Raw genomic sequence first — 26,698 nt, forward strand, 5'->3', positions numbered from 1 at the left:
AAGTTTCAAAGCTTGTGCTCACAGAAGCTCATAGCAGAGGTGCCCAGGGTAGGAGAGAGGATGAGGTACTCGTTGCATGCTCCCAAACATCAGTGGCTTCAGCACCTGGAGGAACCAGAGATCATTTCCCTCTGTGTTTGGACTTGCTAGAATAGCCAGGCAATTGTCACAACTCCCCCCTGGACTTGGATGGCCACACAAATTCCACTGGGAAAAATCCCTTTGGCAGCAGACTCAGGGACTCAGGTCCTGCCCATGGGTAGGGAGCTACCTCTCTTTGTCGTCAGATGGTATCCCCAGGTGGTATTCATACATTCTGGAACTTTATCAGTGTTCTTCTGGTGAGACATGGCAAGCCCTTTCTGTAAAGACTTTGAATAAACTTTCTTCTTGAACTCTACAGCCAGTTTATTGGATTGTTTCCTTTATAGCTTATTCTTCTGCGACTCCAAGGACATTGCTAGAATGGGTTTTCATCTGGTTTTGTTTGTTTTGAAAAAAATATTGCAAAAGCAGGATTTCTTGGTTTCACACAGATACCTTTGCCTCTCACAATTTTTTAAACCACTAAATTATCTCATGAAGCATAAGGCCTGGGAACTGTGGAAAGGCAGTAAAACTGAAGGTCTGCAACTTCAAGGTGGGCCAGCTGTCAGTGTGAAAGGAAGATGCCCTGATCTGGATGACATTCTGCAGAAGCAGGCACCAAGGGAGCAAGTCAGAATTAGGAGCCAAAGAAACCCCCAGAGATGTCTGAATTTGGACTTGTCTCCTCTTATTATCTAGAGGCTTATAAGTTGGGAAAAGTAATTTCAGCATTGTCCGTATTTGCAAATTTGGCAAAAGCTACTAGGTGGAAGCAGGATTAAGCCCCTTAACTCATCTGCACAAGTGCCTTTATGTAGTCATTGAGTGCTCAACTGCCTACCTCTTGAACCAGAGTTTTTGCAAAAATGAAGTCAGGGACCCTGTAAGAAAAGGATTAGAAAGTCTGTTGTCCTGGAAATAAGACCAGGTTGGGTAGTACTGAAGAGAAGCTCTTCCCCCTTTGGTTTTTCCTTCGCCCACAGTAAGAATGGGTGGGCTAATTTTTGCCCTGCCTGCCTCCCAGAGGCGAGGCCAGCAGTTACTGGTGTGCTGGTCGGGCGACACTGATCACAGAGATGAGGGGGAGATGTTATTCTGGCAGTCCTGTGGGATGCATGTGGAACTGAATTCTAGCCAGGGGATGTGGCTGAGGGGCATAAAGGCCGTGCTCTTGTAAGTTTGTGGGCCCTGGGGATAAGGGCTCAGGAAAGCGGGATAGGACCACAGACACCATTTTCCTCAAAGGCACTGGCTTCGATGGGTTAGAAAAGGGGAGGATTTTCTGGCAGCGTCATGTCCCTGTCCTGGCCCACATGTCTTCCCTCGGACCTGTGGACGTGAGGCCGGTGTGTTGCAGCAGGGCTTGGAGGTCTCCCACAGCCGGGCTGGCTCTCACGTGTGCCATCTGCGGAAAACAGGTCCTGGGGCTAGTGTGTCAGAGCATCAGTGCAAATCTTCTTCAGGACATCCTCTCAACTGTTAATCACTTACACAGACTTTTAGGGCTTGTTTAAAAAGATGTTAAATTTCAGAATAACCTAAATGTCAGCAGTATGCTAGCTGATGGAATACTCAATTATTTTTAAACAAGTGTTTTCCATGATATTTAATGACATGGAGAAAAATATTTACAATTTAATGTTAAGGGAAAATAGGATAAAAATTTTGCAAAGATACACACCCAAGAAAAAGGTGTGAAAGAAATATATAAAAATATTAGTAATTATTATCTGTGGGTGATAAGATTCTAGGGAATTTTTACATTATTTTATAAAACTTTTATTTTCCAAATTCAGTATGAATCTGAGTTATTCTAATAGGCAGAAATAAATATGAAATAAATATTTATAACCCCCTCAAAGCTTGCTCTGTGAGTCCCTCTCTCTACCTAGGAACCAAGGGTCCCTGCTGGTGCTCACAGGCTTTGCTCTTGGTTTCGAGGGGTGGGCCACTGCAGTGATCCCCAGTCATTGTGAGTCTCACAGAAACAAGCTGCTGCCAATTACAGGCATTCTTGTCATGCCAAGTAGCTCGACAGATCTAATCCTCAGGTTCCCTACCTATAAAACGGAAGAATAGACTGCTCTTACTTATATCCCAGAGAGATGATAAAGACTAAAGAAAGTAAAAAAGGGAAGAGGTCTGTTAGCCATTTAGAAGATAACACAATGGTAATTTAAGGAGTGTTAGGTTATCAGTGGTAGTTACAGCTCAGGAGATGGGACATTAAATCATGGTAACAATATTAGCCCTGTTAGTTGCCTTGGTCACAACAGTTTACATGCTGGTGGGACTGAAAAATGGATTATTAATATTATCGTGGTTTCAGATTTTTACAGCAGGAGTTTCCTCTTTGGAATTTTCATACCAAATTTCCAACTTCACATATTAATGTGCCAGAAAGAGCCACCAGAGGGCGCTACGTCACCTAGAGTCCACTGGGCTCCTCCACAGCAAAATCACCAAGATTTATGTCAGGAGTTTTGGAACTGGGTCCAGGCTCCAGATAAATGAAATCCAGTGTACATTAATTATGATGCTGCACTGACATTTAATTAAATAAGCTTCTTTGTTCCCTTGGCTATTACTTTAATGACTCTGCTTTTTTAGTTTGTATGTTTACAGACTTTTATTTCTTTCTTTTAAATCAGTAGGGATTGTTCAGATTAGAATTCTTTAGAAATAGAAAACCCTGGTTTGTTCTGAAAGCTGCCACAGGCACACATTCACATGATAAAGAGGCTCACCTCCTCTCTGAGACATTTATAAATGTAGCTAGAAATAAATAAGTGGCCTGTATTGTTTTCAGAACAGAGGAGGTTGAAATCTCTGCTTTAGTTTAGGCCTCCATTTTCTTGTGCAACAACCCTTAATTCCCAGTCTGCAGACACACTTACAAGGGTGAAACGCACCGGGCTGTTCATAGGTGCGTCTTCATACTTTTCACATGTCCAAGGCTGTCTCAGGCAGCGGGAAGGCAGCGAGTGTGCAAGTGAGTCTGGGTTTGGAGGGCCCATTCAGCTGGGGTGGCTCTGCCCCACCCTGTAAGCTGTCTGCGCTTGGCTGTCTGTGGGGCCCTGTGTTATGGCTGCAGCAGAGGGCAGAGTGACTGACCTCAGTTCTCCCTGCAAGGGGGGCCCTGGGGGATGCAGAACAGCAGGTGGGGACAGGGTAAGACAACTCTGCCTGCACGCATCTCCCCCGGGGTACAGTGCACGCACACACAAGGGCTGGCTTGTGGATGGGGAGATCTGGTCCGAGTTTGGCTCTCTGTGTTTGGGTCATAGTAGTCACAAACAAAATCTGTGTTTTCCTTTTCACCCTTACAAATGACCCTTGAGGTGGGTGGGGCAGTGCCTGTTTTTATTCCAATTTACAAACATGGAAACACACAGAATGAAAGTTACTTAGGTTCCTTTTAAGTCTGAAATTCTATCTTAGCTGCGCAGAAACTCTTCCTCGCTGGTGAGGCCAGAGGCTGGGTTTCCTGAACCTGGTGCAGAAGTTTGTGGATGATAAGGAAGTAGCAGGGGAGAGCTGGGCAAAGGCCCGATGAGGTCTATTTCTGGTGGGTGGTGGTGGATGGTGGTGTGCCTCATTCGGTGCCTACCAGTGAGGCCATGCGGGAGGTGGTGAAGGACTGGGGATTGTAGGAACTGTAGGACACTGATTTTGATGGTGAGGGTCTCTGATGAATACGAGCTAAGCCTAGGCTTTCTTAACACAGAAGTTGCTAAAAGCTTCAATCAGCCCAGGCAGGGGTGATAAAGGGAGAAGTGTGATGTCTAGAGGCCTCCCAGTACTCTCTGCAAGGATGAGAAGATGAAGGTGGTGGTAGAGGAGGAAACACAGCTGGGGATTCAGCACTTGGGTGATGGAATCCCAGCAACCAATGGCCTGTTGCTCATAGCCCCAGACGGGTGTTTGAAGGGAGCCTGGGCTGTGGGGGAGTCCAGGAAAGCCTGGAAAGGATGTGTTGGTTTGTAAAGCTCACTTTTGTCGGAGAGGGAATCCATTATGGGGTTTTACATCCCCGTGGGCAAACTGTTCTGTCCTTTGCTGCTCTTTTTATGTTACAGGTGTTTTGTTTTTAAATTTCAAACCTTGGACTTGATTCAAGGGAAGTCCTCAACTTTTCCAACATATATGGAGGCCCAAAGGCAGCAAAGTGCAGACATTTAGAAGGTTAATAAATCAAGGAAACTCAAGGCCACAGTTATCTTCTTGCACATCCCACAGCATTTCTAGACATGACCCCCGCCCCCCTTCCCCACCCTCCCAGTGCTGGACAGACCCAGGGCCTTTACACATGTGCTCTGATTTGGCAGGGATGCCTCCAGAGGTGCTGCTGACCATGGAAGACAAGGACGGAGATGCCAAATGAATGATAATTTTACTTTCTGGAAGATGCTGTCTGTGGCTGTTTTACATACTGCTTTAGAGTAACACTCAAGAATTCTATCTCATTTCATTTTGTCCTTTGACCTTGACTCTTTTCTGATGGATGTGTGTCCTGAACCCAGTATGTTAATGAAGTAGGAGAGGTGGCAAAAATCCCCTTCAGCTTCTCTGCCCGGCTCGGCCTCCCTCAGAGGTCCTCTCCTGCACCCTAGGGCCTCCAAGGGCAAGGGGAGGGGCTGAGCTCTGGCTCAGGTGAACAGCATTGAGGGAAGGATGCTAACTTGGCCCTCGTCACTGGAAGGGCTGAAAGGAACCTGAGAATTCCAATTAGGCTTAAACTAATGAGCTGGAATCTTTGGGGGAACTACTGTGGGCAACGAGGGGACAAGTGTGATCATCTTCCTTTTACTTAGGACTGGAAAAGCCTGTGGCTCGTCTGCTAGCACAAGGGAACAAAGCTTCTGAGAATACTAGAAAGGGGATTCCTTTGGTGGTAAAGGGATAAAGGCTGCTGAACAAACCCAGACTCCTTCATCTTTTAAGGGGAGAGGAGGGAAACCCCTAAATGGGGAAAGGTGGGCTTGCATGGAGCCTGGAGCCAACCCTTTTGCTAGCTGCCCTCCTCACACAATGGAATCTGAAGCTGGGTAAAAGAAAGCGACTTTAAGGAACTCTACTGCCCATGGAGCCTGCACCACCCATGAGGTCAGGTTCCCCACCCACCCTCTCTGTCTGCCTTCTTAGGCAGCCTCCCTTGCTTCAGGAGGAAGAGGCAGAAAAACCACCTGCTGGTGTCAAGGCCAGAGACCACTCGTCAGCGCCTAGGAAGAAGGAAAGGAGGAGCGAACTAAGGATCAGTAGGGTGCATATCTTGAAGAAGTGTCCCTTCTTCAGGCTCGAGGCTCGACCCTCCCGAGGCTCGAGGATCTTGAGGCGTCAGGCCTTTGGAATAGAGTCCACAGCTGGTCACTCTTCCCTTCCCCAAGGAGTCACCTTTGGGAAAATGGCCTGCCATGGGGGTCCTGCCATCCTCTTCGGGACCCTCAGGGAGCTCTGCTGGGGGCGCAGCACATTGGAGAGTTGCGAGGTCCTGTGCCTGGGTTTAGGGAGCTCTACCTCACTCTCTATGGGGGTCAGGGGTGCGTGCCAGGCCGCCACGCAAGGGTCAACTTCCCCCCTGCCCAGCCCTGAGTCTAGGCAAGCCAGCACCGCGAGCCTCCTTCCCTCCCGCCTGGGGTGGCCTGAGCCCGCGCCCGCTCCAGCTGCTGCAGCTGCTGCTGCTGGCGACTGCGGGGAGCGCGGGGCGCGCGCCGAAGAGGACCGGGCGGCGAGAACGGGGACGAGGAGGAGCCGAAGAAGGCGAGGAGGAATAACGCGCCGAGGCCGAGGAGGCTCAGTGGCGTGGCGACGCGCTCAGGCTGCAAGGGCTAGCTGCTGCGGCGCTCACCGACTGGCCGCGGTGAACCTGCCGCGGCCCAGTGCGCACAGGGGCGGGGAGACGGGTCGAGCGCATCTAGGGAAGAAGGGCTGGCGCGGGGGCTTCCGGGCGGAGGGTACTGATTATACATTATTAACGAGTTGCCTCCTAATAAGCCTAAAGCGGCTCGTCAGCGGCGCGAGTTGCGCGTGGGGAGGAGGTCTCGGGCCAGAGCGCAGCGCACAAGCGTGTCGCACGGCGGGCGGCGCCGCGCGGAGCCGAGGGCACCCGGGCCCGCGCACAGAGCCAAGGCGGGCCCGGGGGCGGTGCAGACCCTGGGCGCAGGCGGCCCGCGGCGCCCCTGGACTTTCCGTGCTCAGGGGCAGCGCGGTTCCTGGCGAGCGGCGGGTGGAGTAGAGGGAGCTGCCCCCGCGCTCCATCCCCCTCCCCCCCGGGCGGGCGGGCCGGTGGCCGGGGGGAGGGCGGACGGCGCGGTTGGCTGTATATATCTTCGCGCACCCCGCCAGGTCGCGCACAGCGCCCCGAGCCCAGGCGCCTCCCCGCCCCCTCCCCGCGCTCCGCGGCGGCGGCGGCAGCAGGAGCAGCAATATGGCTGTGGATGGGTGCTCGGGGCGGCGCTGGCGGCGGGAGGAGCTCCCCCGAGCCCCTGCGCTGGCTGTCCGTTGCTAGCTATGGCAAATGGTGGCGGCGGCGGCGGTGGCAGCACCAGCGGCGGCGGCGGAGGCGGAGGCAGCAGTCTTAGAATGAGTAGCAATATCCACGCGAACCATCTCAGCCTAGACGCGTCCTCCTCCTCCTCTTCCTCCTCCTCTTCATCCTCCTCCTCTTCCTCCTCGTCCTCGGTCCACGAGCCCAAGATGGATGCGCTCATCATCCCGGTGACCATGGAGGTGCCGTGCGACAGCCGGGGCCAACGCATGTGGTGGGCTTTCCTGGCCTCCTCCATGGTGACTTTCTTCGGGGGCCTCTTCATCATCCTGCTCTGGCGGACGCTCAAGTACCTGTGGACCGTTTGCTGCCACTGCGGGGGCAAGACGAAGGTAAGGTGCGCCCTGGACGCCCGCCCCCTGCGCCAGCCCCTTCGCTTCTCCGCCGCGTGCCCGGCAGCCCACCTCCTCCCTTCATCCCCACCTGCCTTCCCTTGGCTTCTTTCCCTTCTCTCCGCTCTCCCAGCGCCCTCGGATTGGGGCAGCGGGAGACGCGCCGGAGGTGAGGAGTTGCCCCCAACCGGTGCGCTCTGGGACGCGGACGCCCAATCCCGTTCCCTTGTTTATTGTAGGGCTGTTTGCGGTTGCGGCCGGAGTGGGGGATGCGCGCCGCTCGGGCGCTGTGGTGCGGGGTAGGGAGAGCCAACCCCGCGGGCAACGAGGAAGCTGGGGGCCGCTGGGTGCGCGTTCCGCACGGCCCACCTGCCGAGGCTCGGTTCCTTTCGGTGGGCGAATGGGAGCACAACAGCCCGCACTTTAGAAACCTGTTGGGGAGATGAGTTCGTGGAGTCAGAAAAAAGGGGAAATCCTTTGGGCAAAGGAGGAAACCTTTTAGACTAGGGACTCCCGGGGGAGGAACATGGCCAGAGGAAGTGGGGGTACGAGAGAAAGTTGGGGAGATGCACCCCAGTTTTGGAGGTAACCTGGGGAGGTTGTCACTTTAGGAGTGTGGCGAGGTGATGTGATGTCACCTCCCTCTTCATCCGTTAGATATTCTTGTGGAACATGCACCCTCCCCCCAAGTTATGGGGCATCTGTATTCTCGCCCCCATGCCACCCCATTTAGGTCCCCGGAAATGCCACCAGCAGCGTGGAGGCTGAAGCGGGAGGTCCGCCTGAGAACCGGCCGAGGCCGCGGTTTCTCGCGGAGCCTCCTCTCCGACGCTTTTGAGGTGGCTGGCTGTTGGGTTAAGCTATTCCTGGCGCAGAGACGCCCACCAGCAACCAGGCTCACTACACTTTATGTATGGTTGCTAGGCTAACTTCCTGGTCCGTCTCTGAGTCGCTACAGACCTCGTCCTTGACCCCTCATTGGCCGAAGGGGGGGGGGCGCAAAGAAAACTGCGCGGGGGGGGGGGTGCGAATATAAAAGAAAGAACTGGAAAAAACAGAGTGACCCAATATGCCTTCTGTTTGAATAGTTCCCATACGAGGGTACTTTCCAGTGCCAACATTTTCAGATGGAGGGGAGATCAAGGGGGATAGGGGAACAGTGCGAGGTAGAGGCAGACTCCTTCGGAATGTACACACTTTTCCTGGGAAAGTTGGTCCGAGGACCCCTCAAACTTCCACAGGGCACAGCAACTTGTCGCAGACTCCCCAGCTGCTACAGGAAGAAGTAGGGAAACCCGGGTCTGTGGGTGACACACAGGAGTGAACTGAACCTCGCTCTCCAGGCCATTAATAATGCATCCTGTCGGGTGCTGGAGCTCAGCTGTGTTTTGTGGCAGCACGTTTGTGTTTTGGAAAATACTGGTGAGTCGGAAATAAGGGAGAAAAATAAAATCTCTCCCTCTCCTCCTACTTCTCCAGAAGCCTCCAGATGTTGGGCCAGCCTGGTTTTTTTGGAGTTTCCTTCTCAGGAGAGGTTTCTCCTTACTTGTCAAGGTGGACAGCCTCCCACATTCCAGAGCAGCCGTCAGATGAAGCAGAATCCTAAGCACGGAGACCCCAAGACTGTGCCCCCAGCATTGCCCTCCATTTAACAACTGCCTACTCATAGGACCTCCTTACCCACCCATTTCCTCTCCTCGACCTCCCTGGAGCCTTCAGCCCTCAAGTTTATTTTCCCTCGCTGAGGTTTGGTGTCGGGCCAGGGGGAGAGATAGCTCATGGTTGTGCACATCTCAAATGTTCTCTAGACGGAGTGATTTCAGTGAACTTTTTAACAGCTTCCTTATCCATAAGGAATTGGACAATCCTGATTATAATGAAAACTTTTTTTTGCAATGAATCAAAATAAATTTTGATGTTTTTGTGATCCTGGGGTTTTAAACAGTCTCTAAGTTTTTTTGACTCCAGGGGATTCCTTAAAGCCACTGTAGTGCCTGTGATGAAATGCTGATCACATTGTTCGCAGAAGGAATCTCTTTCTTGAATGACGAGCAAGCATAACTTCTGTCTTTTTCCTTCAAGAAAATAGGTTTTTGGTAATGATCACTACAAAAATAAAATAATCCCTGTATTAGGCTGTATTTTGTAGCTTCAAGAGCTCCTAAGTTGACATAACTGGAAGTTTCTACAAAAATCAGAAATGCTTGCATTCAGTGGGGGAGACAGGAAGCAATGTAGGACAAGATCAGGTCACTTTGGTACCATTAGAGTTCATTTTAAATCATGCCCAGATCTCTTAATATCTGCCCCTTGATTTGCTCAATGAAGCCTAGTGTAGCCAGCTCTTTATGCCCAATGGTAATAACTTAGGCCTTTTACAAGCTATTCTTTCTACCCTTGATGTCTCTTGCAGTCGTGGTTTTTCTGCCCTTCACTCTTTTTGCTTTTCAAGTATTGGTAGTTGTCGAGATGCTGCACAAAAGAATGCATTCAGCTTGAACTTGGAATAATTATTTTACTGCTGGGTTTCCCAAGCAAACCTAGGCTGCTTTTCCACAGAACTGTACTGGCCCTCAGGTGTGTTCACCCTCACCTTCATTCAGACCCAAGATGGTTTGATCAGGAGCCGGGGTCCAGTGGAAGGCTAGTCTTTTTAGCATTAGAAATTCCATGGGTCATTAGTTTCAGCAGGGAGCTGGGGAATCGTAAGTGCTTGGCCTCTGGGACTGCACCATCCTCTCTGATCAAAGGAACCTGGGACTGTGGGTGTATCATTAGTACCTTTGGCCTCTGAATCCCAAATGGTGAATGACTCTATTATTTGGCAAAGAATTGTATTGCATTTTTCTTTTTAGGAAATAAAGAAGAAAACGAATCACATTTCTCCCTTGTTGAGAACTTGGACACAGTCACTCAGGACTGTGTTCTTTGCTGCACTCTGTCACATTGTTTTGTGTCTGTTGAGTTTCATCAGAGCTCTCTTCACTGGGCTGTGACAGTTTGAGGTCCAACCTGGTAGCAGACTGTAGTGAACAGGGAGCTGCTCTGGCAGCCCGAATACGGCTGTGACCTTGAAGAAGTCATTTAACCTCTGTGGTCTCTCGTTTCTTGTGTTTAAAATGTGGAGATTGAATTCTGTGTGTTCTCCTGGCCCTTGTGCTCTGTGATTCCATGTTAGGGAGTGGAAGGAGTTGAGAGACTATGGGTAACCTTTCTAGCTCAGAATGTATTTTGCAATGGTGCAACGATTCCTTTAGGAATTCAGTTTATGTGCCTTTCTTTCCACCTCCTGCTCCTCATTCAGCACAACAGTTTCCTTTTTTTCCCATTAGTCCAGGGAAGCTGAGGCTGACTTCCTTTGGAGCTGTGGTTTGCTGAGGGGCCTGCACGGTGGGCATGGACTCAGGCCTGTTCTGAGTTAGAGCTGTCCTCCCTGTAGAAGTTTGGGCTTGATCGGGGTTGGTCTGCATGTAATGAATTATTGAGGTGTTATCTCCATGGCTGTGTCTGAAAAAAACAGCATGTTTTCTCTGCCAGGCTCGTGACTAATATAAATATCAGATCCTATTACAGCTTGGTAATTGCCCTGGGTCTGGCCTGATGCATCCAATCAGGGCTGGAGCTTCAGGGCCTCTGAATTCTTGATGCCACATTGGCCCTGGTGCCTCATCTCATGCTGGGGATCAGCCACATCGCATGACCTTCAGATACTGCTTCTTGGTGAGATCGCTTAGGCCTTGGAGAAGGTCTCAGGTCCCAGTCCAGCTGACCTTCCCTTATCCAGACAGCTTTTGCTTCTTGTGTCTCACTTTCTTTATGGAAAGACACATGCAGAGACTCTGCAGTGAGACCCAAGTGCACATAGTGATCTCACATTTATTAGCTGGGCACCTTTGTCTGGCAACTATGTCAAGCCTTGATGTCTTCTTCCATAAAAAGAGCCTAATGATGTTTTCTTTGTAAGACCCTTATAAGGAGTGGCAATAATGGGCACATAGCATCTAGCAAATGCCTGGCATTTAGCAGTCTCCTGTAAATGGGAGCTACTCTGTAGCTCCACAAGGTGGTGAGTTTATTTTCTCTTGATTCCTTAACTTTTCGCCCTTGTAGGGCACACACTGCAATGAAGAGAACTTTGGAGAGCCTGAAGTCAACTGTCTAACAATCAGAGCCAGACCGAGATCCGGGCTCATGACTTTCTGCTGCTGCGGGGCTAGAAGGGTGGGGAGGGACAGCCGGGGAGCGCTCTGTGGATGAGCGTCTGGCAGGATCGCTAGTGTTTTATGGTGTGGATGTTCTTGAACGAGCACTGACGTTGTGGGGCTCCCGGGGCTCTAGGCCTATCAGAAGTGAAAGCTTTGTTGCTCAGATGTGGCTGCCCACCCTTCCTTGTGAAGGAACAATTCTATCCCTATAAGCCCAGTCTGGAGCTCACAGATCTGTTCCCTCAGTAAAGTAACAGTGTCTTAAAGAGGATGCTCTCTTTCTGGATCAGTTTTAGTATTCTGTGGAGCACTTGCCCTTGAAGTTACCTTGTGAAAAATTGAGAGGCATGGCCTACTGGGTGGCCATTTGGGGAGTCCCAGGCTCAGGGAAGTCCTGCAGCAGAGAAACTGGTTGAACGGCTCTGGAATGTGCTCACGTAGAGCAGCCTTGCCTAGATGTCAAGCCTGCTGTGCAGCACTCAGCTGTCAGCTTGTGACCTTGGGCAAAGACTCCATTGCTCTGTGCCTCAGTTTCCTCACCTGCACATTGGGGATTGTAATAGACCACAGCCCTAGTGGGTAGGTACTCTCCATAACCCCATTTTGTAGCACTTCCTAGGAGGACATAGTGACTGCAAGCCATGGGCTGACCCTGCTTCCAGGTGCCCAAGGACCTTGTCCAGACATACATCAGGAGGAAAGGATGAGCTGCCCTAGCATTTGGCCTAGGGGAGTAAGGATTCCAAGGGCAAACCCAGGTGGGACTCTTCTTTGCCTCACCACTATCTTCTTTTCTGAATGGGGCATTCATTGGGTGCCTGGTAGCAGGAGTAAATGCTTGCTTTGTTGCTTTCTTTCTGTCCCCCTCCCTCCTCACCAGGGCAAGAGAAGCCTCTGCTGAAACAGGTCGGCATTGGATCGTAGTGCCAAGACCTCCTTCCCGACCTTGGTAGCAGGGGTGTCCCAGCTCACAGTGGCAGTGGCTATGCTAACCTGTGAATTACAGCAGGCAATGCACCTTCCTGGGACTCCAGAGCTGCGGAGCCCCTGGAGGGCTGCCCCTGTGGTTCCCGTGGAAAGAGCTGTGTGTGTGTGTTCCCACAGCTCCTTCCTGGAGCCCAGATGAGAACTCTGGTCTTCATGGAGTCCTACCTGAGGGTCAGGCAAGATCAAGCCTCCTGCAGGACCCCTGCAATCCCACAGCCATTCTGTACACAGTAGGGAACAAAGTGTGTCTCCTTTGTTGAAATGCACCTTGAGTGGGTGGAATTCTGGCCCTGGGCAGGTGGAGAAAGAAACTCAGGGGCCCTACTCTCAGAGGCAGGGGGTCTCAGCATTCTGGATAGAAGGCTTAAGGAATGTTCCATTGGGGTATCAGATCTCTGCCTCCAGGGCTGGATAGAGCATCTAGTCCATGTAATCCTGGGGCCTCTCAGACCCCAATGTGCACACAAATCACCTGAGGAGTATTAAAATACAGATTCAGATTCAGAAAGTCCAGAGTGGGCCCTGAGATTCTGCCTTCCTGACAAGGACTGCCTCAGGAGTAGCAAGGATCTGGTCCATTTCTCAGCCTCCAGGGGGTTCCTCCCAAAACACGGGCCTATTTTTAAATATGAAATTCCCTACTCTTCAGAGTAGGAAGTGATGAGAAGAGGAAGGTCCCCTGTGCCAAGATAGCTAGGTCGCAGAAACTCTGCTCAGGCTCTCTGAGTTGCTGCAGACCAGCATGGGCGCCTGCTGCTAAAGCTGATTGCAGGGTGCCTCTTTCCAAGGAACCCGCAGTGCTGTTGGCTTGGGGTGGGGTTGTGGCGGCCACTGCAGTGTTCTACAGATGTGCAGGGTGTGGTCTGTGTGTCGCCTGTGGGCTCTCTCTCATGCCAGTTGGTCACACTGCAAAGGGAGAGGCTTTCTGAAGTTCAGAATGGCAACCTAGCCAAACCACCTTTTTGCAAAATTAAAGGCTCCTGGTGTAGCCAGGGCCGTACTGTGGTGATGCTCTGGGAAGTCAGCTGCTGGCCACGCCCTCTGGTGTGTTTGAAGTTAGTGCACAGCAACACTGCCAGCCTGATTTTCCATAGGGACCTGGGTGGGCCTTCCCAACAGAGGTCTAGCATGAAAGGATGGGGCTCCAGCCCTGATCCCTGCGGGGAGGCGGGGAGGCGGGGAGGCGGGGAGGCAGGGAGATGGGTTGCACTGTGCTGTGCAGGCCTCCAGCGGCACCTCTCCAGAATTCTATCCTATGAAATTGAAACTAGCCCTTTCTCTCATGGCAGCAAAGTTCTTCACAGCTCATGCCGTTAAGGACTTTTTCCCTGAGATATGCTTTTTATGTTGTTCTATTGTCCAAGGGGAGAACCTGGAGTAAACTTGACCCATGAGCATCTCCAGCTGTCCAAATAAAGAAGGGCTTAGTATAATGCTCAATACAGAATAGGTTCTCAAATCTTATGGTCACTGTAGTTGTTATTTTTACTTTTATTGCATAGTAGGTGCATACTATGTACCGAGCTAGGTACTTGGGGAAACAGAGGACCCCATTCTGACTTCTAGTTGACAGGGTGGGAGGGAAAAAACCCAGTTATCTTCTCATATGGTGTGCACATGCTTGGTGTCTAAGTTGCATGCAGACCCCCTGAGGGCAGGAAGTGAGTCATAGTGCACAGCAACACTGCCAGCCTGATTTTCCATAGGGACCTGGGTGGGCCTTCCCAACAGAGGTCTAGCATGAAAGGATGGGGCTCCAGCCCTGATCCCTGCGGGGAGGCGGGGAGGCGGGGAGGCAGGGAGGCAGGGAGATGGGTTGCACTGTGCTGTGCAGGCCTCCAGCAGGCCTATGTGCTGTGCAGGCACATATTTGTGTTGGGAGGGCCCTTTCCATGGTGGTTCGCTAGTGTAGTAGGTAAAAAATACATTGTGCTATTTGTGTGTGTGTATGTTGTGGGGGGGTGGGGTGTGATTTGATACATGCCATGGAGAAACTCTGGGTGAATGGGGTGGGTTGATTTGGTGACAGAATGATGTTTGAGTCATCCCTGGATTTAAATGATTCATCCTGCCTGGTCGGTCTTGACCAGTAGACAACGAGCAGTTGTCTACAAGGCGCATGAGTCAGGCAGGGGATGGAAGGGCAGCTTCAAAAGAATGACTGCTTCGAGATGAAATTTGCTTTGCTTTTGGCATGATTAGGTGATTGTTTTGGGGACATTATTTCTAATTGCCAATTTGGAAATGTAATTGGCACTCTAGGTCCAGAATGGGCATACCTAACGTTGTCAAACCGAGCCTCCAGCTCATCTCCGTGTAAGATCTCATTACCTGTATGACTACCACTTCTTTCCATGGCCCAAAGCCAAGTTATTATAAACATCTCAGTTACTTTGTATTCTTTCTTCTGTTTCATTGCCCCCCTGCCAGGTTTTCTCAGGGGCCCAGATCCCCTTCACTGTGGGTATTTCGAAGGTAGTCAACAGGAAAGCCTGCATTCCTTCCTTCTCTCCTTCCTTCTGCTCTTCATCCTTTCCTTTATTCTCCTACTTGCCTAGTGATTCCTCCTAGACCCAGGAGCAGAGGGACTGAAGTTTGGAAGCTGGTGGAATTATGAAGTCATAGTGGTAGAAGGGGGCTTTGGGGCACAAGTCCTGCATCTTCCTCTGTAACCAGAGCTGGAAGCCCTCTGCTCCTTCGTCAGAGGAGATGGGGGTGTCCGTTATTTCCTGAATTCATTTGGTGGGGAGCCCCCAAAAATGAATGGAAAGATCTTTATCCTTGCATTAGCCCCTCTTTGCTTTGGTTCATTTCCAGAACACATGGAAAAAGGCTTTTGTGGGTGCTAGATTTCAAATGCTAAATCTAGCCCAGGAGGGCCCAGAGCTGGGAGATGTTTAGGTGTCAGCAGTGTTGTTGAGACGTGGGATACCCTTAACTTGTGCTGCCCCTGTGCTGGACACGTCCTTTGTCTCTCTCACAATGCCCAGTGTCCTTTTTCTCCGAGGTATCCCTTTGCTTCATTCTTTAAAGTTGGAAAATGGTCCATTCTGGCTGTTGGTTTCTGGAGTTTGCCTTTTGAAATCTTTCTGGTCTTGTCAGAAGCCGTGGGTGGAGGTTTTGGCTGCCCCTGGGCCATGAAATTGCCTCTTTATACCAGGCACATGCCCTATGTTTCCCAAGTTTATCTTCCTTTACAGTTTAGTGCTGGGCTTGGCGGAGAGCAGATATAATCTTGGAGCCATGCCAAGAATCCAGATGTAGAGTGTGGATCCTTGGTTAAGAAGCCCAAGTTGGGCTCTGCTTTTTGTGTGTTGTCTCTTCCTGAAGGAGATAGAACAGATAGCAGGCTTGAGCCTGTGTTGTATCATTTAAGTATAGGTGCTGCCTGGAACTGGAGATGTTACCGCCCAGCTGCTGGTGGTGAGAACAGCACCAGGTGTGAGAACGGCACCAGGTGCTAGACCCGTGGAGTCACACCCCGCCCTTGGCTCAGCAGCCTCAGTCCAGGCTGAGAAAGAATTCAGGCCCAAGACTTGAACTACAGGAGAAAGTTTATTTAGAAAGTTGTGGAGATAGAACAAGTGAGCTGTAGAAGAAATGGGCTCAGGAAACAAGTCACAGAGACGAAAGAAGGACTCTTGGAGCTTAGGAGAAAGGAGGGGAAAGGTAATGATCTGGGAGCGGGGAGGTGGGGAAGGTCCCAGGGGAGGGTTTCACTAGAACATTCATCAGCTTCTCAGGTGTGTCCTTTCAGGGTCATGGTCTCCACCGATTTGTCGGCGTCAGGGCAGAGGGTTATTAGTCAGTGCAGCTGGGCCTGAGGTCAACCCGTGGAGTCAGTTGTCTGGTTTTGCTGTTTTTCTAGGCCTGGAGCTGAAGCACAACTGAGGCCTAGATGTTATCCCTAGGGGTTAGTGCTGAAGGGAGTGGTCGTGCAAGGGCCTGCATGGGATTCACATGATGTCACTCCACTAAGAAGTCTACCACATGACTAGGAACATGCAGGAGAGGAAAGGTCAGGGGAGGGTCCTAACCTCACGACCAGTGATATGAAAGGTCAGGGGGTCTAAACCACATGACCAGTGACATGCTAGGGGAGGAAAGGTTACCCTGGGGACAAGCTCCTTGTTTTCCCAGTTTTGCCTGTTGCTAGGCGCCTAGGGCTCTCCCTGCTGACCTTCTGTTTTCAGTCCATGGCCTTACTCTGCTGATGTCTGTCTAGCTTCCTACCACACAACTGCTCATCTGATCTCTTCTCTTGGGCTTCTAGACACTACTGCTGCCATTTCCCCTGTTGTGCTGAACAGAACAAAACCCGGAAGGAAGAGGACATATAAGAGGAGAAGGCAAGGGAAGGCAGGGGTCGAGGGAGATGCTCACACAAAGAAAACTAGAACTTTTCTTCTGTTTTTTTTAAATACATGTACTGAACTTCTCTTCCAGAGGTTGGTTAAATGTAGAATTGGATAGATTTTGTTCTTAGTTGCCAAGGAGTGAAGCCTTACACGAAGACCAGTGGAAAGAGTGGTTTCACTTTTGGAAGACTAGCTTTTCTAGAGAGAAGTTCCATCCAATCAGTTGCTCCTGTGGGGCCTGCTGCCCTGTGGCCCCAACACAAGGGATCTAAGGCTTCCTGGGATATTCTTTGTGGGCTTGTTATATGAGAGCAGAATTTTGCTCCTCTTTGCAAGAAGTTGCAGCTTGAACTTGTGACTTTGGAAAGTGGACCCTCTGTGGCTCTGGAAGGTGAAAAAGTGGACATTTGGCAATAATCTAATGGAGAACTCAGAGATAAGGGCTCTAAGGATTGGAGGAAAGATTTGGAAGAAGAGAGGGTTTATCCAAATACTGGTGATGTTCATTATCAACTTTTACATTGTAACAACTGGCAATGACTTTATACATTGTTTTTCTTCTTTGTGCATATGAGAGCACTTTCCAGTGCTTGTAGGAATTCTCGTAGTTGCCCATGAATTATGACCATTTCTCCAGTGGATTGTGGCAGCCACTACGTATCAAGTGGGAGGATTCTAGAAGAGTGTAGCGCTAGTGTTGCTAGCTGAACCTGCAAGAGAAGTCATTGGTTTGCCTCAGCCTTACAAAAATAAATCTTTTTCTTAAGTTCATATGCAACCCTATTTTCCTCATAAGATTTCTTTTTCAACTTCAGTGTTTTACACATTTGTCCTTAATCCTAAATGCCCACTATACTCATTGTAGAAAATGTAGGCAGTGCAGAGAGGCTTTTTTATTTTTAAAGGACACCTCACACCCACTAGCACGGCTACTGTATCAAAACCCAGAAAATAACAAGTGTTGGGGAGGATGTGGAGGTTTGGACACATTGTGCACTGTTGGTGGAAATGTAAAATGATGCAGCTGCTTTGGAAAACAGTATGGTGGTTCCTCAAAAAAATTAAAAATAGAATTACCACCCAGAAGTTCCACTCTGGGCACATATCCAAAAGAAGATATTTGTACACCTACATTCACAGCAGCATTATTCATGATAGCTCAAGGATGGAAGCAACCCAAGTGTCTGTTGATGGATATGGCATATACATGCAATGGAACATTATTCAGGTTGCAAAAGGAAGAAGATACTGGCACATGCTACAACATGGATAAACCTTGGAAACATTAAACTAAATAAACCAGACACAAAGGGACAAATACTGTATGATCTGCTTAGATGAGGAATCTAGAGTAGTCACGTTCGTAGAGACAGGAAGTAGGATGCTGATTGCCAGGGCTGAGGGGAGGGGGAGTTGTTGTCTAATGAGTAGAGAATATCAGTTTTGAAAACAAAAAAATTCTGCATAGCAGTGCAAATATGCTTAATACTACTGAACTACACCCACCCTTAAAATTGGTTAAGATGGTAAAATTTATGTGTATTTTACCACAATTTAAAAAAAAAGGAAAAAACATCCCTTGAAACCCCACCTCCTAGAGATGACCATCTTTCTCTTCAGGCACATTTCCCTTCTATACACATTTTTCACCGCAGGACTCACATTTGTCAGTGGGGCAGGTAATGTTCCTCTAGCAGGGCTGTCACACTCATTTTCACTGGGGGCCACATCAGCCTTGTGGTGGCCTTCAAAGGGCCGAATGTAATTTTAGGACTGTATAAACGTAACTACTCCTTAACTGTTAAGTGAGAGCTTGGTGCTGCCACCAGGTAAAAAAACAAGGTGCTGGGCAGATAAAACAAGGTGGGGGACTGGATTTGGCCTGCAGGCCTCGTGTTTGCCACCTGTGCTCTAAGGGTTGGTGAGCGGCAGCCCCATGAGAAGGGCCCAGGTTGGCCTTGTTTGACTTTGATGGTGTCCATGCTGGGAACAGAAGAACAAACAGTAGAGCAACCCTCTCTCTGCCCATAGACTCTGGTTTGAGGGTGTTTATTCTTTGAGTGCAAGTGAAAGAACTTTTATTTTGATGTATGGGCAGCTGCAGTGTCACAGGCCAGTCACCACCGTCTTTGGGGCCCAGCCTTCTCACATGTAATATGCTCTGTGATTCAGTGATTGCCATACACAGCCATTTCTTAAGTCAGACTTCAAAGTTATCATTTTTACCGAATACAGAACCCAAGAGTAAATTATGCAAGACGGTGGGCTCAGGGAGTAGTTCTAGGTTCACTATAAATCACAAGTGTGAAGTTTGATGGACGTGTCCCCAAAACTTCATTGCCGACTTTGATGAGGTGGCGTATTTAAGAATTACCATCCGAGAATGCAGACCTATTGGAAATACCACTGGACTTGTCATTACAGAGAGTCTCAGAACTAGGTTTTCATGACTATGCTATTACTTCTAAGGATAAAGCCACACTGTCATTGAGGTTTAAATTTTAATTTTTGGTGTGGAGGAAAAGTTGAAAACGCCTTCAATTATAGACTATAAAGAGTATGCTGGGGTAGGCTGGCTTCGCTGGGTTTGGGCATAAAAAGAAACATCTGACTAAAGAGCAGGTCGTGTAAATCAACTTACTTTGATGCTTTTCCTTAACCTGCCCCAGAAGCAACCCAGAATGAGAATGTTCCTCAGCCCTGTCGTGCGGAGCATTCCAGCTGCAAAAGGAGGGTCAGGACGACTGCAGCTCCTGTGGTCAAAGAGAGCGTGTCTGCAGGGATGATCTCCACGTATTCAATGACTTCTGAAACGGTCCTGCCTTCGAATCATAAGCCCTTACCAAACAGTCTCCTGGGTTACATAACAACAATTAGGTTATGCTACTGGGGCCATGTACTAAGTTTTATTTTATTTTATTATTTTTTCTATTTTTTTAATTTTAATCATTGTTCAAGTACAGTTTTCTCCCTTTTACTCCCATTCCAGCCCACCCACCCAACCCTCCCCACTTCCCTCCCATTACCACCCTCCCCCTAGTTTTTGTTCATGTGTCCTTTAAATTTGTTTCTGTGAACCCTTCCCATTGTCCCCTGAAATTCCCTCTTCTCTCCCCTGTGGTCACTGTCAGTCTATCCTCTATTTCAGTGTCTTTGGTTATATTTTGCTTGTTTCTTTGTTTTGCTGTTTAGGTTCCTGTTAAAGGTGAGATCATATGGTATTTGTCTTTCCCTGCCTGGCTTGTTTCACTTAGCATAATGCTTTCCAGCTCCATCCACGCTGTTGCAAAGGGTAGGAGCTCCTTCTTTCTTTCTGCTGCATAGAATTCCATTGTGTAAATGTACCATAGTTTTTTGATCCATTCATTTACTGATGGGCATCTAGGTTGCTTCCAGCATCTAGCTATTGTAAATTGTGCTGCTATGAATATCGGGGTGCAAAGGTTCTTTTGTATTGGTGTTTTAGTGTTCTCAGGATATAGTCCCAGCAATGGAATTGCAGGGTCAAAAGGCAGATCCATTTTTAGTTTTCTGAGGAAGTTCCATACTGCTTTATATAGTGGTTGTATCAGTCTGCAGTCCCACCAACAGTGCACTAGGGTCCCCTTTTCTCCACAACCTCTCCAACACTTGTTGTTTGTTGCTTTGTTTATGATGGCCAATGGTATCTCATTGTGGTTTTAATTTGCATCTCTCTGATAGCTAGCGATATTGAACATCGTTTCATGTGTCTTTGGATCTTCTGTATGTCCTCCTTGGAGAAGTGTCTGTTCAAGTCCTTTGCCCATTTTCTAATTGGGTTGCTTGTCTTCTTAGAGTGGAGTTGTGTACGTTCTTTATATATTTTGGAGATTCAACCCTTGTCTGAGGTATCATTGGCAAATATGTTTTCCCATACAGTTGGTTCTCTTTTAATTTTGATACTGTTTTCTTTAGCTGTGCAAAAGCTTTTTATTTTGATGAGGTCCCATTTGTTTATTCTTTCCTTTATGTCCCTTGCCATGTACTAAGTTTTAACTGGTCACAGATATGTTGCATGAATACTTCCCAGATCCGCAGAGTACCAGGAAGCTTTGGGGTGTTATTGAGTGAATTGGTGAGTAGACATCCTACAAGAATTTCCTACAGAATCACCCAAAAATTCAGACAGTAGTTAATGCATCTGATGTGCTGAATGGTTCATTTATGGCCATGAACCAGATATGACAGAGAGTTTGAAAACTCTGGGAACCTTTTCATTTTCCAGTGACAAGCAGTCAGGCACGCTGTTTTTAATTGGCCTCTTCTTTAACTCAGGAGCTGAAATGTTATCGTGCAGATCTCTCCTGAGTTGCATGGAAACTAATAAAATCATGAAGGCTTCTATTTGTACGCTATGAACACAGACTATAATGAAACTGAAACAGCTATCTCCTGGGATGGTGCTATTTAAATGCTAGGCAGGGCTTTGAAACGGTTTTAATGGCGAGGAGAGAGGCTGGCAAGTGAGACATTGCTGTTCTTCCCTCCCTCGCTCATCAGCGCCTGCTTACTCTGCTCCTCTGTACTTCCTGACTTCAGAGAGAATTCATTGAAAACAAAGAACTCTTGTCTGTAATATCTCCTGTCTATCACCTGCTTTAGGAAACAGGAGTTGATTTTCAAACATTCTTTCTTAGCCTTTTTGTCTTCTTCCTTAGACATTACTGGTGTTTTATTTTGGTCAAGTCCTTCTATGTGGACTGTTTTTTTCTTTGTAAAAAAACAGAATAAAATTTTCCAGTGGTTGCTATGCATCAAGATTGTATTAAGCTCCTATGTTTATTATGTTATTGAAACCCCAAGATGTGAGATTCCATGGGTGAACACTTATGTAATCCTCATTTCACAGATTAGAAGACTGAGGCATAGAGAATACAATTATTTTATTTTATTTTTGGATAACAAGTGTTGGATGCTTACTATGTGTCTGGTAGTTTCTGAGCTCTTTATATGTATTATTTAATCCTCCAAACAGTCCAGGAAGTAGGTGATATTACCATTCTCACTTTACAGATTGGGAAACTGGGGTATGGTCAGGGTGAGTAGTTTATTTGCCCTGGGTCACACACTAGAGAGGGGCAGAGCCAGGTTGAAATCCGGGCAGGGGGGGAGTGGAGCCCACACGTCCAGCCCCTGCACTGTGTACCAGAATTCTGCCTCCTGCAGTGGTAGGTTGACTCTGCTCAGCTCAGCCCTGCACAGAATGAGAGGCATGGAGCACACAGACAGGACTGAAGAGTCAGGCACCACTCCCAGATGAGATTTGAGATTCCATGGGCGAAAGTCAGAGAGGTCCGTACTGTCAGGATAAGAACAGACCTTAAAGGTATCTAGTCCTTTTACTCTAAGTCTTGGTTTCCTTGCTGGGAAATGGGAATTCCCTTTTCCCTACCTGAAAGGCAGGTGTGCTTGGTGCAGCTGTGCAGGTGGCTTACTGTGCAGCTCTGGGGCTGCTATGAGATTCCCATCAGATGATCCATAATTACACTTTATGAACTGTGTACCTTATCCCTGGGGAGTATATGGAGGCACAAAATAAATATTGGGGCATTTCTCTGAGTATTGGCCTTCCTTGATAAAAACACCTTTTTTAATATTAACACATACATGGAAGGCATGAAGAATAGGATGCAGAATTTGGTCATAGTTTTAAAAGCTCGAGAGAAGAGTGTGTGTGTGCATGCACATGCCAGAAAGCCTGGAGGATGGGAAAAGTTTGACACCCTCCAGCAAAGTCTTACCGTTACCCTGTGACCCTAACTGTCCTGATGGAGACTGATGCCTTAGTTTTTCCACATGCTGTTTGCTCATATCTAAACGTCTGAAACTCTGTTATTAAAAGAATGAGGATTCTATGAAAAGCAAATAAATATATCTGAATTACCTTATCTGTTATAAAGTGTATTTTAGATGTCGGTGGGTCAGAGAATTTAATCTATACACTCAGAAAAAGGTAGTGGTAACTCGTTCAGTGGTTGTGAATCTTCCTTTGCCTTAGAAAGATTGATTTTTTACCCTTCTCCACCTCCTTGGCCTGGAAATACATTATTGCATCACAATATGGATTTCTTTCTAGACCATTGGGCATTGGGGCCTTATGCCTGCCAAACCCAATGCGTGGCATATTTGGAGGCAGGAGATGAATTGATCAGTACACGAATCCTTATTAGCACAGCTGTCCTCTTCCTAGGGTGATAGGTTGTGTAAGACATGGTTTCTTCCTTGGCAATGGCAGTGGCCGCATTGCCCAATTCCAGGTGTAACACTCACGTCGTAGTTCTGAATGATGCCCCTGGAATTGTGCAGTACACAGCACATGTTCACACACGTGGCTTTTCTGGGTGTCTAGCTGGGTTGGTTTGATACACTCACACAAGAAATTAAAAATAGTGTGAGGCCCATAATTCTTTACAGCCAAACAAGCAAGAGAAGCCTCAGTAACTTGAGATTTAGAAAAGTTGGAAAACACTGAGAATTGGTCGGTGAGGGGATGGCCAGGGAGAGCCTGCTGGGGACATGGGGGTGTGAAGGTGGACTCAGCTTGCCCACTCTTCAGCCCAGCCCCCAGGACAGGCTGTTTCTGACTTCTGACCACTGTGCAGCTTCTGACCTCATGTAGGAGGCCTCCCGGGCCCCCATGCTTGTTCTTAGTGTGAGTCTTTGAGAAGAAAGAATGCTCGGGTGCCAACATGCGTGTGCCTCTAAGGCCCATGGATGAGCAATAACAGGACCCCGAGGATTTAGGGAAGTCCTCTCTGTTGCCAGTTGTGCCATTTTTAGCTCTCTCCCATGGCCCCCGCTGTCCCCAGGACTTTGTCAGTAGGGCGTCTTGCATCTGAATGGAAAATGGCAGTCAGGCCACAGGGCCACGGCAGCCTTACTACCAGGCCTGGCAGGCTGCTGCGAGGGTGGTTGCATAACTGGCCTTTCTGCCTGTCGTAGTGCCTCCTGGTTCTGGGTGAGGAGGTCGAGCCAGAGCAAACAGATCCACAATTCACTGCTCCTTCCCAAGCCCTGGTGCATTGGACTGGCTCACGGGCCCAGTGACGGCCTGGCACAGTCAGGAGCTGGTTTTCCTCTGGAGCTGCCTGATCATCACCGACGGGTACCCAGGCCTGAGCGCCAGGTCTTGCCCACCCACTTGAGTTAGGTCTTGCTCTCTCTATGATACTCCCTGCTCTGTTCTCTCTGTCCCACATGAGCATCATTCAGCTGATGCTCCTTGTGGACAGGGCTGGTCATTTTCCTTCTTTGATCTCAGTTGCCTCTTCCAGGTGGTACTAGAGACTGGGTAGTAGGGGATCAATAGCAGTGTGGTTGTTAGTGTTCACAGATGGCTTTCAGTGAGCCATGATGCCTGGTATTCATGCTCTTGGGTGGTCCTGCCTTGGAGTCAGGGTCAGTGCTGTGACTTACTCATAACCAATAGAATGTGGTCAGAAGGATGCGGTGATTTCTGAGCCTAGGACAGAAGAACCCTTGCAGCTTCCCGCTTGGTCTCTTGGAACATTGGCTTTTGAGAAGCTAACCACCATATATAAGAAGTCTGGCCACGTGGAGAGGCCCTAGAGGATGAGATGCCATGTGGAGAGAGAGAGAGTGCTGTGTGCAGTTGCTCAGAGACCTTGATTCTTTACACCTGGGGACCTGCCTTCTTCTAGGGGGCCCTGGAGGTTTTCGCTGAATTTTCTGCTTCCCGCTTACACATTGGGAATGACAGGTAAGGATCATGAGGTGTGGTATGGTAGAAGTAATCCTGGAAGTCATTCATATCAGTTCTGCCCACACAGCCCTTTGACCAGAACTCAGTCATGTGGTACTTGAACTGGAAAGGATCCTGGGAAGTGTAGTAGCGCACCCAGGAGGAGTAGGAAATGGATTTGGAGAATACCCAGAGTGCAGAAAGGTATTCTAGTTTCTCCACACTAGGGGAAAACTAGAATGAGGGCTTCTGCTGTCCGCAGCTGGCTCTGTCGTACCATTACCACAACCACATGATAACACGGGGTATTTACTGGGTGCTGGTAGGTGTCACATGTGGTGTTAAGCTCTCTCCTTGCTTTATCTCAATTCTCTCAAAGAGCCTAGGTGGTAGATATTCCTCCTATTATCCCTGTTTTATCTGAGCTGAAGCTGAGGACAAGGCTTGCAGTGGTTATGGTGCTTGCCCACATTAATAAGTGGCAGAGCTGCAGTCGAACCCAGGATTTTCAGGCTCCAGGTGTTACCACTTAGCCACTTCTGTGCTGCTCTGGGTTTCAACTCTGCCCCTTTCTTGTCCCTGCCTTCAGCTTGATGCTGCTTCTTAAACACCTTCAGGAACAAAGGGACTAAAGAGATTAATTCCCTCCCGTTTCCACATTCCAAAGAGAAAAGGCATCTTGATTATTGTCAGATAACATAGTCTGTTATTCTCCGACATAGTAATGAGGCGTGGTAAATGGACAGGGGTCCCTGGGCCCCTCAGCTCTCTCCTGCTTTGAATGTTACCTATAGTGGTTCTTTGCCTAGTACATTCAGAGCATGAGGTGGAGGGACAGCAGAGGCTGGTTCCCAGCTCCCTCATCTTCTTCCCTGTGGTGCAGTGCTTCGACCTTCAAAATGCCACTTTAGCTCATTCTACCCATTTCAGATATCATGTAGCAGGCTGAGTTCAAGAGTTCACTGCTGCGACAACAGGGGATCGAACGTGAGTAATAACAAGAGTGATGTGGCTGCTTTTCCAAAGCCCAGTGGACTGAAACCTACATATCCAAATGAGTATCATCTTTCCAGTTAGTTCAGTGTAATTATCAAGAGCATGCCCTCTGGAGTCAGACTGCTTGGGGTCAAGTCATAGTTCTGTGACTTGTAGACTTTGCAAGTTGCTTAACCTCTCTGTGCCTCAGTTTACTCATCTGGAGGGTGGGCCTAATAAGAGTAACCACTTCATGGCATTTTTGGGAGGATGATGTGTGTTATTGCTTAGAGTAGCACCTGATACTTAAAAAGTGTGATATAAGTGTTTGTTATTTTTGTTACTTCACTTTGAACACCTTTGGGAGACAGCCTCTCTTGCTGACATGGACTGTAGACCATGATTCTCCCTAACACGGAGGGCCATCTCCAAGGTAGTCACTCTGTCTTCAAGAGCTCTTCACTCTAGTCCTCCCAACTTCCAGAGGGGTGGCTGGGATGCCTGCCCCCTGATGGAATGTGGTGTTCTTACAGTCTGGGGCTGTCTATTTTTGTATCTGTAGTGCTTGGGGCAGTTGAGGTCCTCTGCAACATTGCCTGAAATGTTGTCCCTATGTTGAGGGCTCCAAGAGGGCAGGGGTCTTTTTATGTTTATCTCTTTCAACTTACACAGCAGTGTCCAATATCACAAAATGTCTTTTGAATAAATGAATCGTTTCATCCTTACTTGAAAAGTGAGGGTCTGTCTTGGGAACAGGCTTGTGACAGCATCGGTGTGTTCTTCTGAATGTTGCTGGGGTGACGTATCTCAGCATTTGGAAGTTAGTTTGGTTCTAGGAAACTTCCTGAGGTAGTTTGCTGGCAAGTGCAATGAATAAGAGAGGAAGCCAGTGATGTATAATTATGATGTACATAAACTGAATTCTGGGTGGTGTGTAAATTTCCTTTGTGGGCAATTTCCAAAGAAAGTTCCAGAAATGCTTTGAGTTTTGGCAGCCATTGAGTAGATGTGTAATTCCCCTCCCCATCCCCACTGAGGAGGGGGCAGCACTCATTGGAACACTGGCTTTGGTCTTTTCAGTTCAGGCTTGTGAACTTTATAACTTACCTTGGAGTTGGATACAGGCAAGCTTGAATCCCAGCTCTATCTGGCGCTAGCTCGGTGGCTTTGGACGATTCACTTCACTTCACCACGCTCACCTTCTTCATGGGTAAAATGTGCATACAGAAACATACCTGCCACGTAGGGTCATTGTGTGGGTTAAATTCGGTGATCTCTCTGAGCACTCAGAGCCTCTTAGGTGCTCAGTAGATGGCTCCTGTCATGTGAGGTTGACTGTTATTTTAGACCCCTCTCTCTATCAGCAGCCTTGATGAGGATGCCCTGAGATGAGGGGGAGGCCGCATGGTAGCCTGGGGTGCCCAGAAGGGGCCACACCAGGGTGGTGATTCCTTGGGACACTACATAATGAGGCAGGGCTTAGG

General features: G+C 48.6%; 1 protein-coding gene across 33 annotated transcripts in view; it reads left to right on the top strand.

Annotated features, from left to right (window-relative positions):
- The first annotated feature begins 5,781 nt into the window (after positions 1-5,781).
- The window catches only part of KCNMA1 (potassium calcium-activated channel subfamily M alpha 1), a 739,251-nt gene continuing 718,334 nt past the window's right edge, over positions 5,782-26,698 (top strand). For 6 of the 33 annotated variants that reach the window (XM_045841903.1, XM_045841904.1, XM_045841916.1 and 3 more), the window contains exon 1: positions 5,787-6,966. In XM_045841903.1, coding sequence (XP_045697859.1) covers positions 6,598-6,966 — 369 coding nt within the window. In that variant the 5' untranslated portion in view covers positions 5,787-6,597. Of the gene's footprint in view, positions 6,967-26,698 lie in introns of all 33 variants that reach the window. The other 27 variants (XM_045841895.1, XM_045841907.1, XM_045841896.1 and 24 more) reach the window with 10 other exon arrangements.

The sequence above is a fragment of the Phyllostomus hastatus genome, unplaced genomic scaffold, assembly GCF_019186645.2.
Source record: "Phyllostomus hastatus isolate PE091 unplaced genomic scaffold, TTU_PhHast_1.1 phas_contig_38, whole genome shotgun sequence".
NCBI lineage: Eukaryota > Metazoa > Chordata > Mammalia > Chiroptera > Phyllostomidae > Phyllostomus > Phyllostomus hastatus.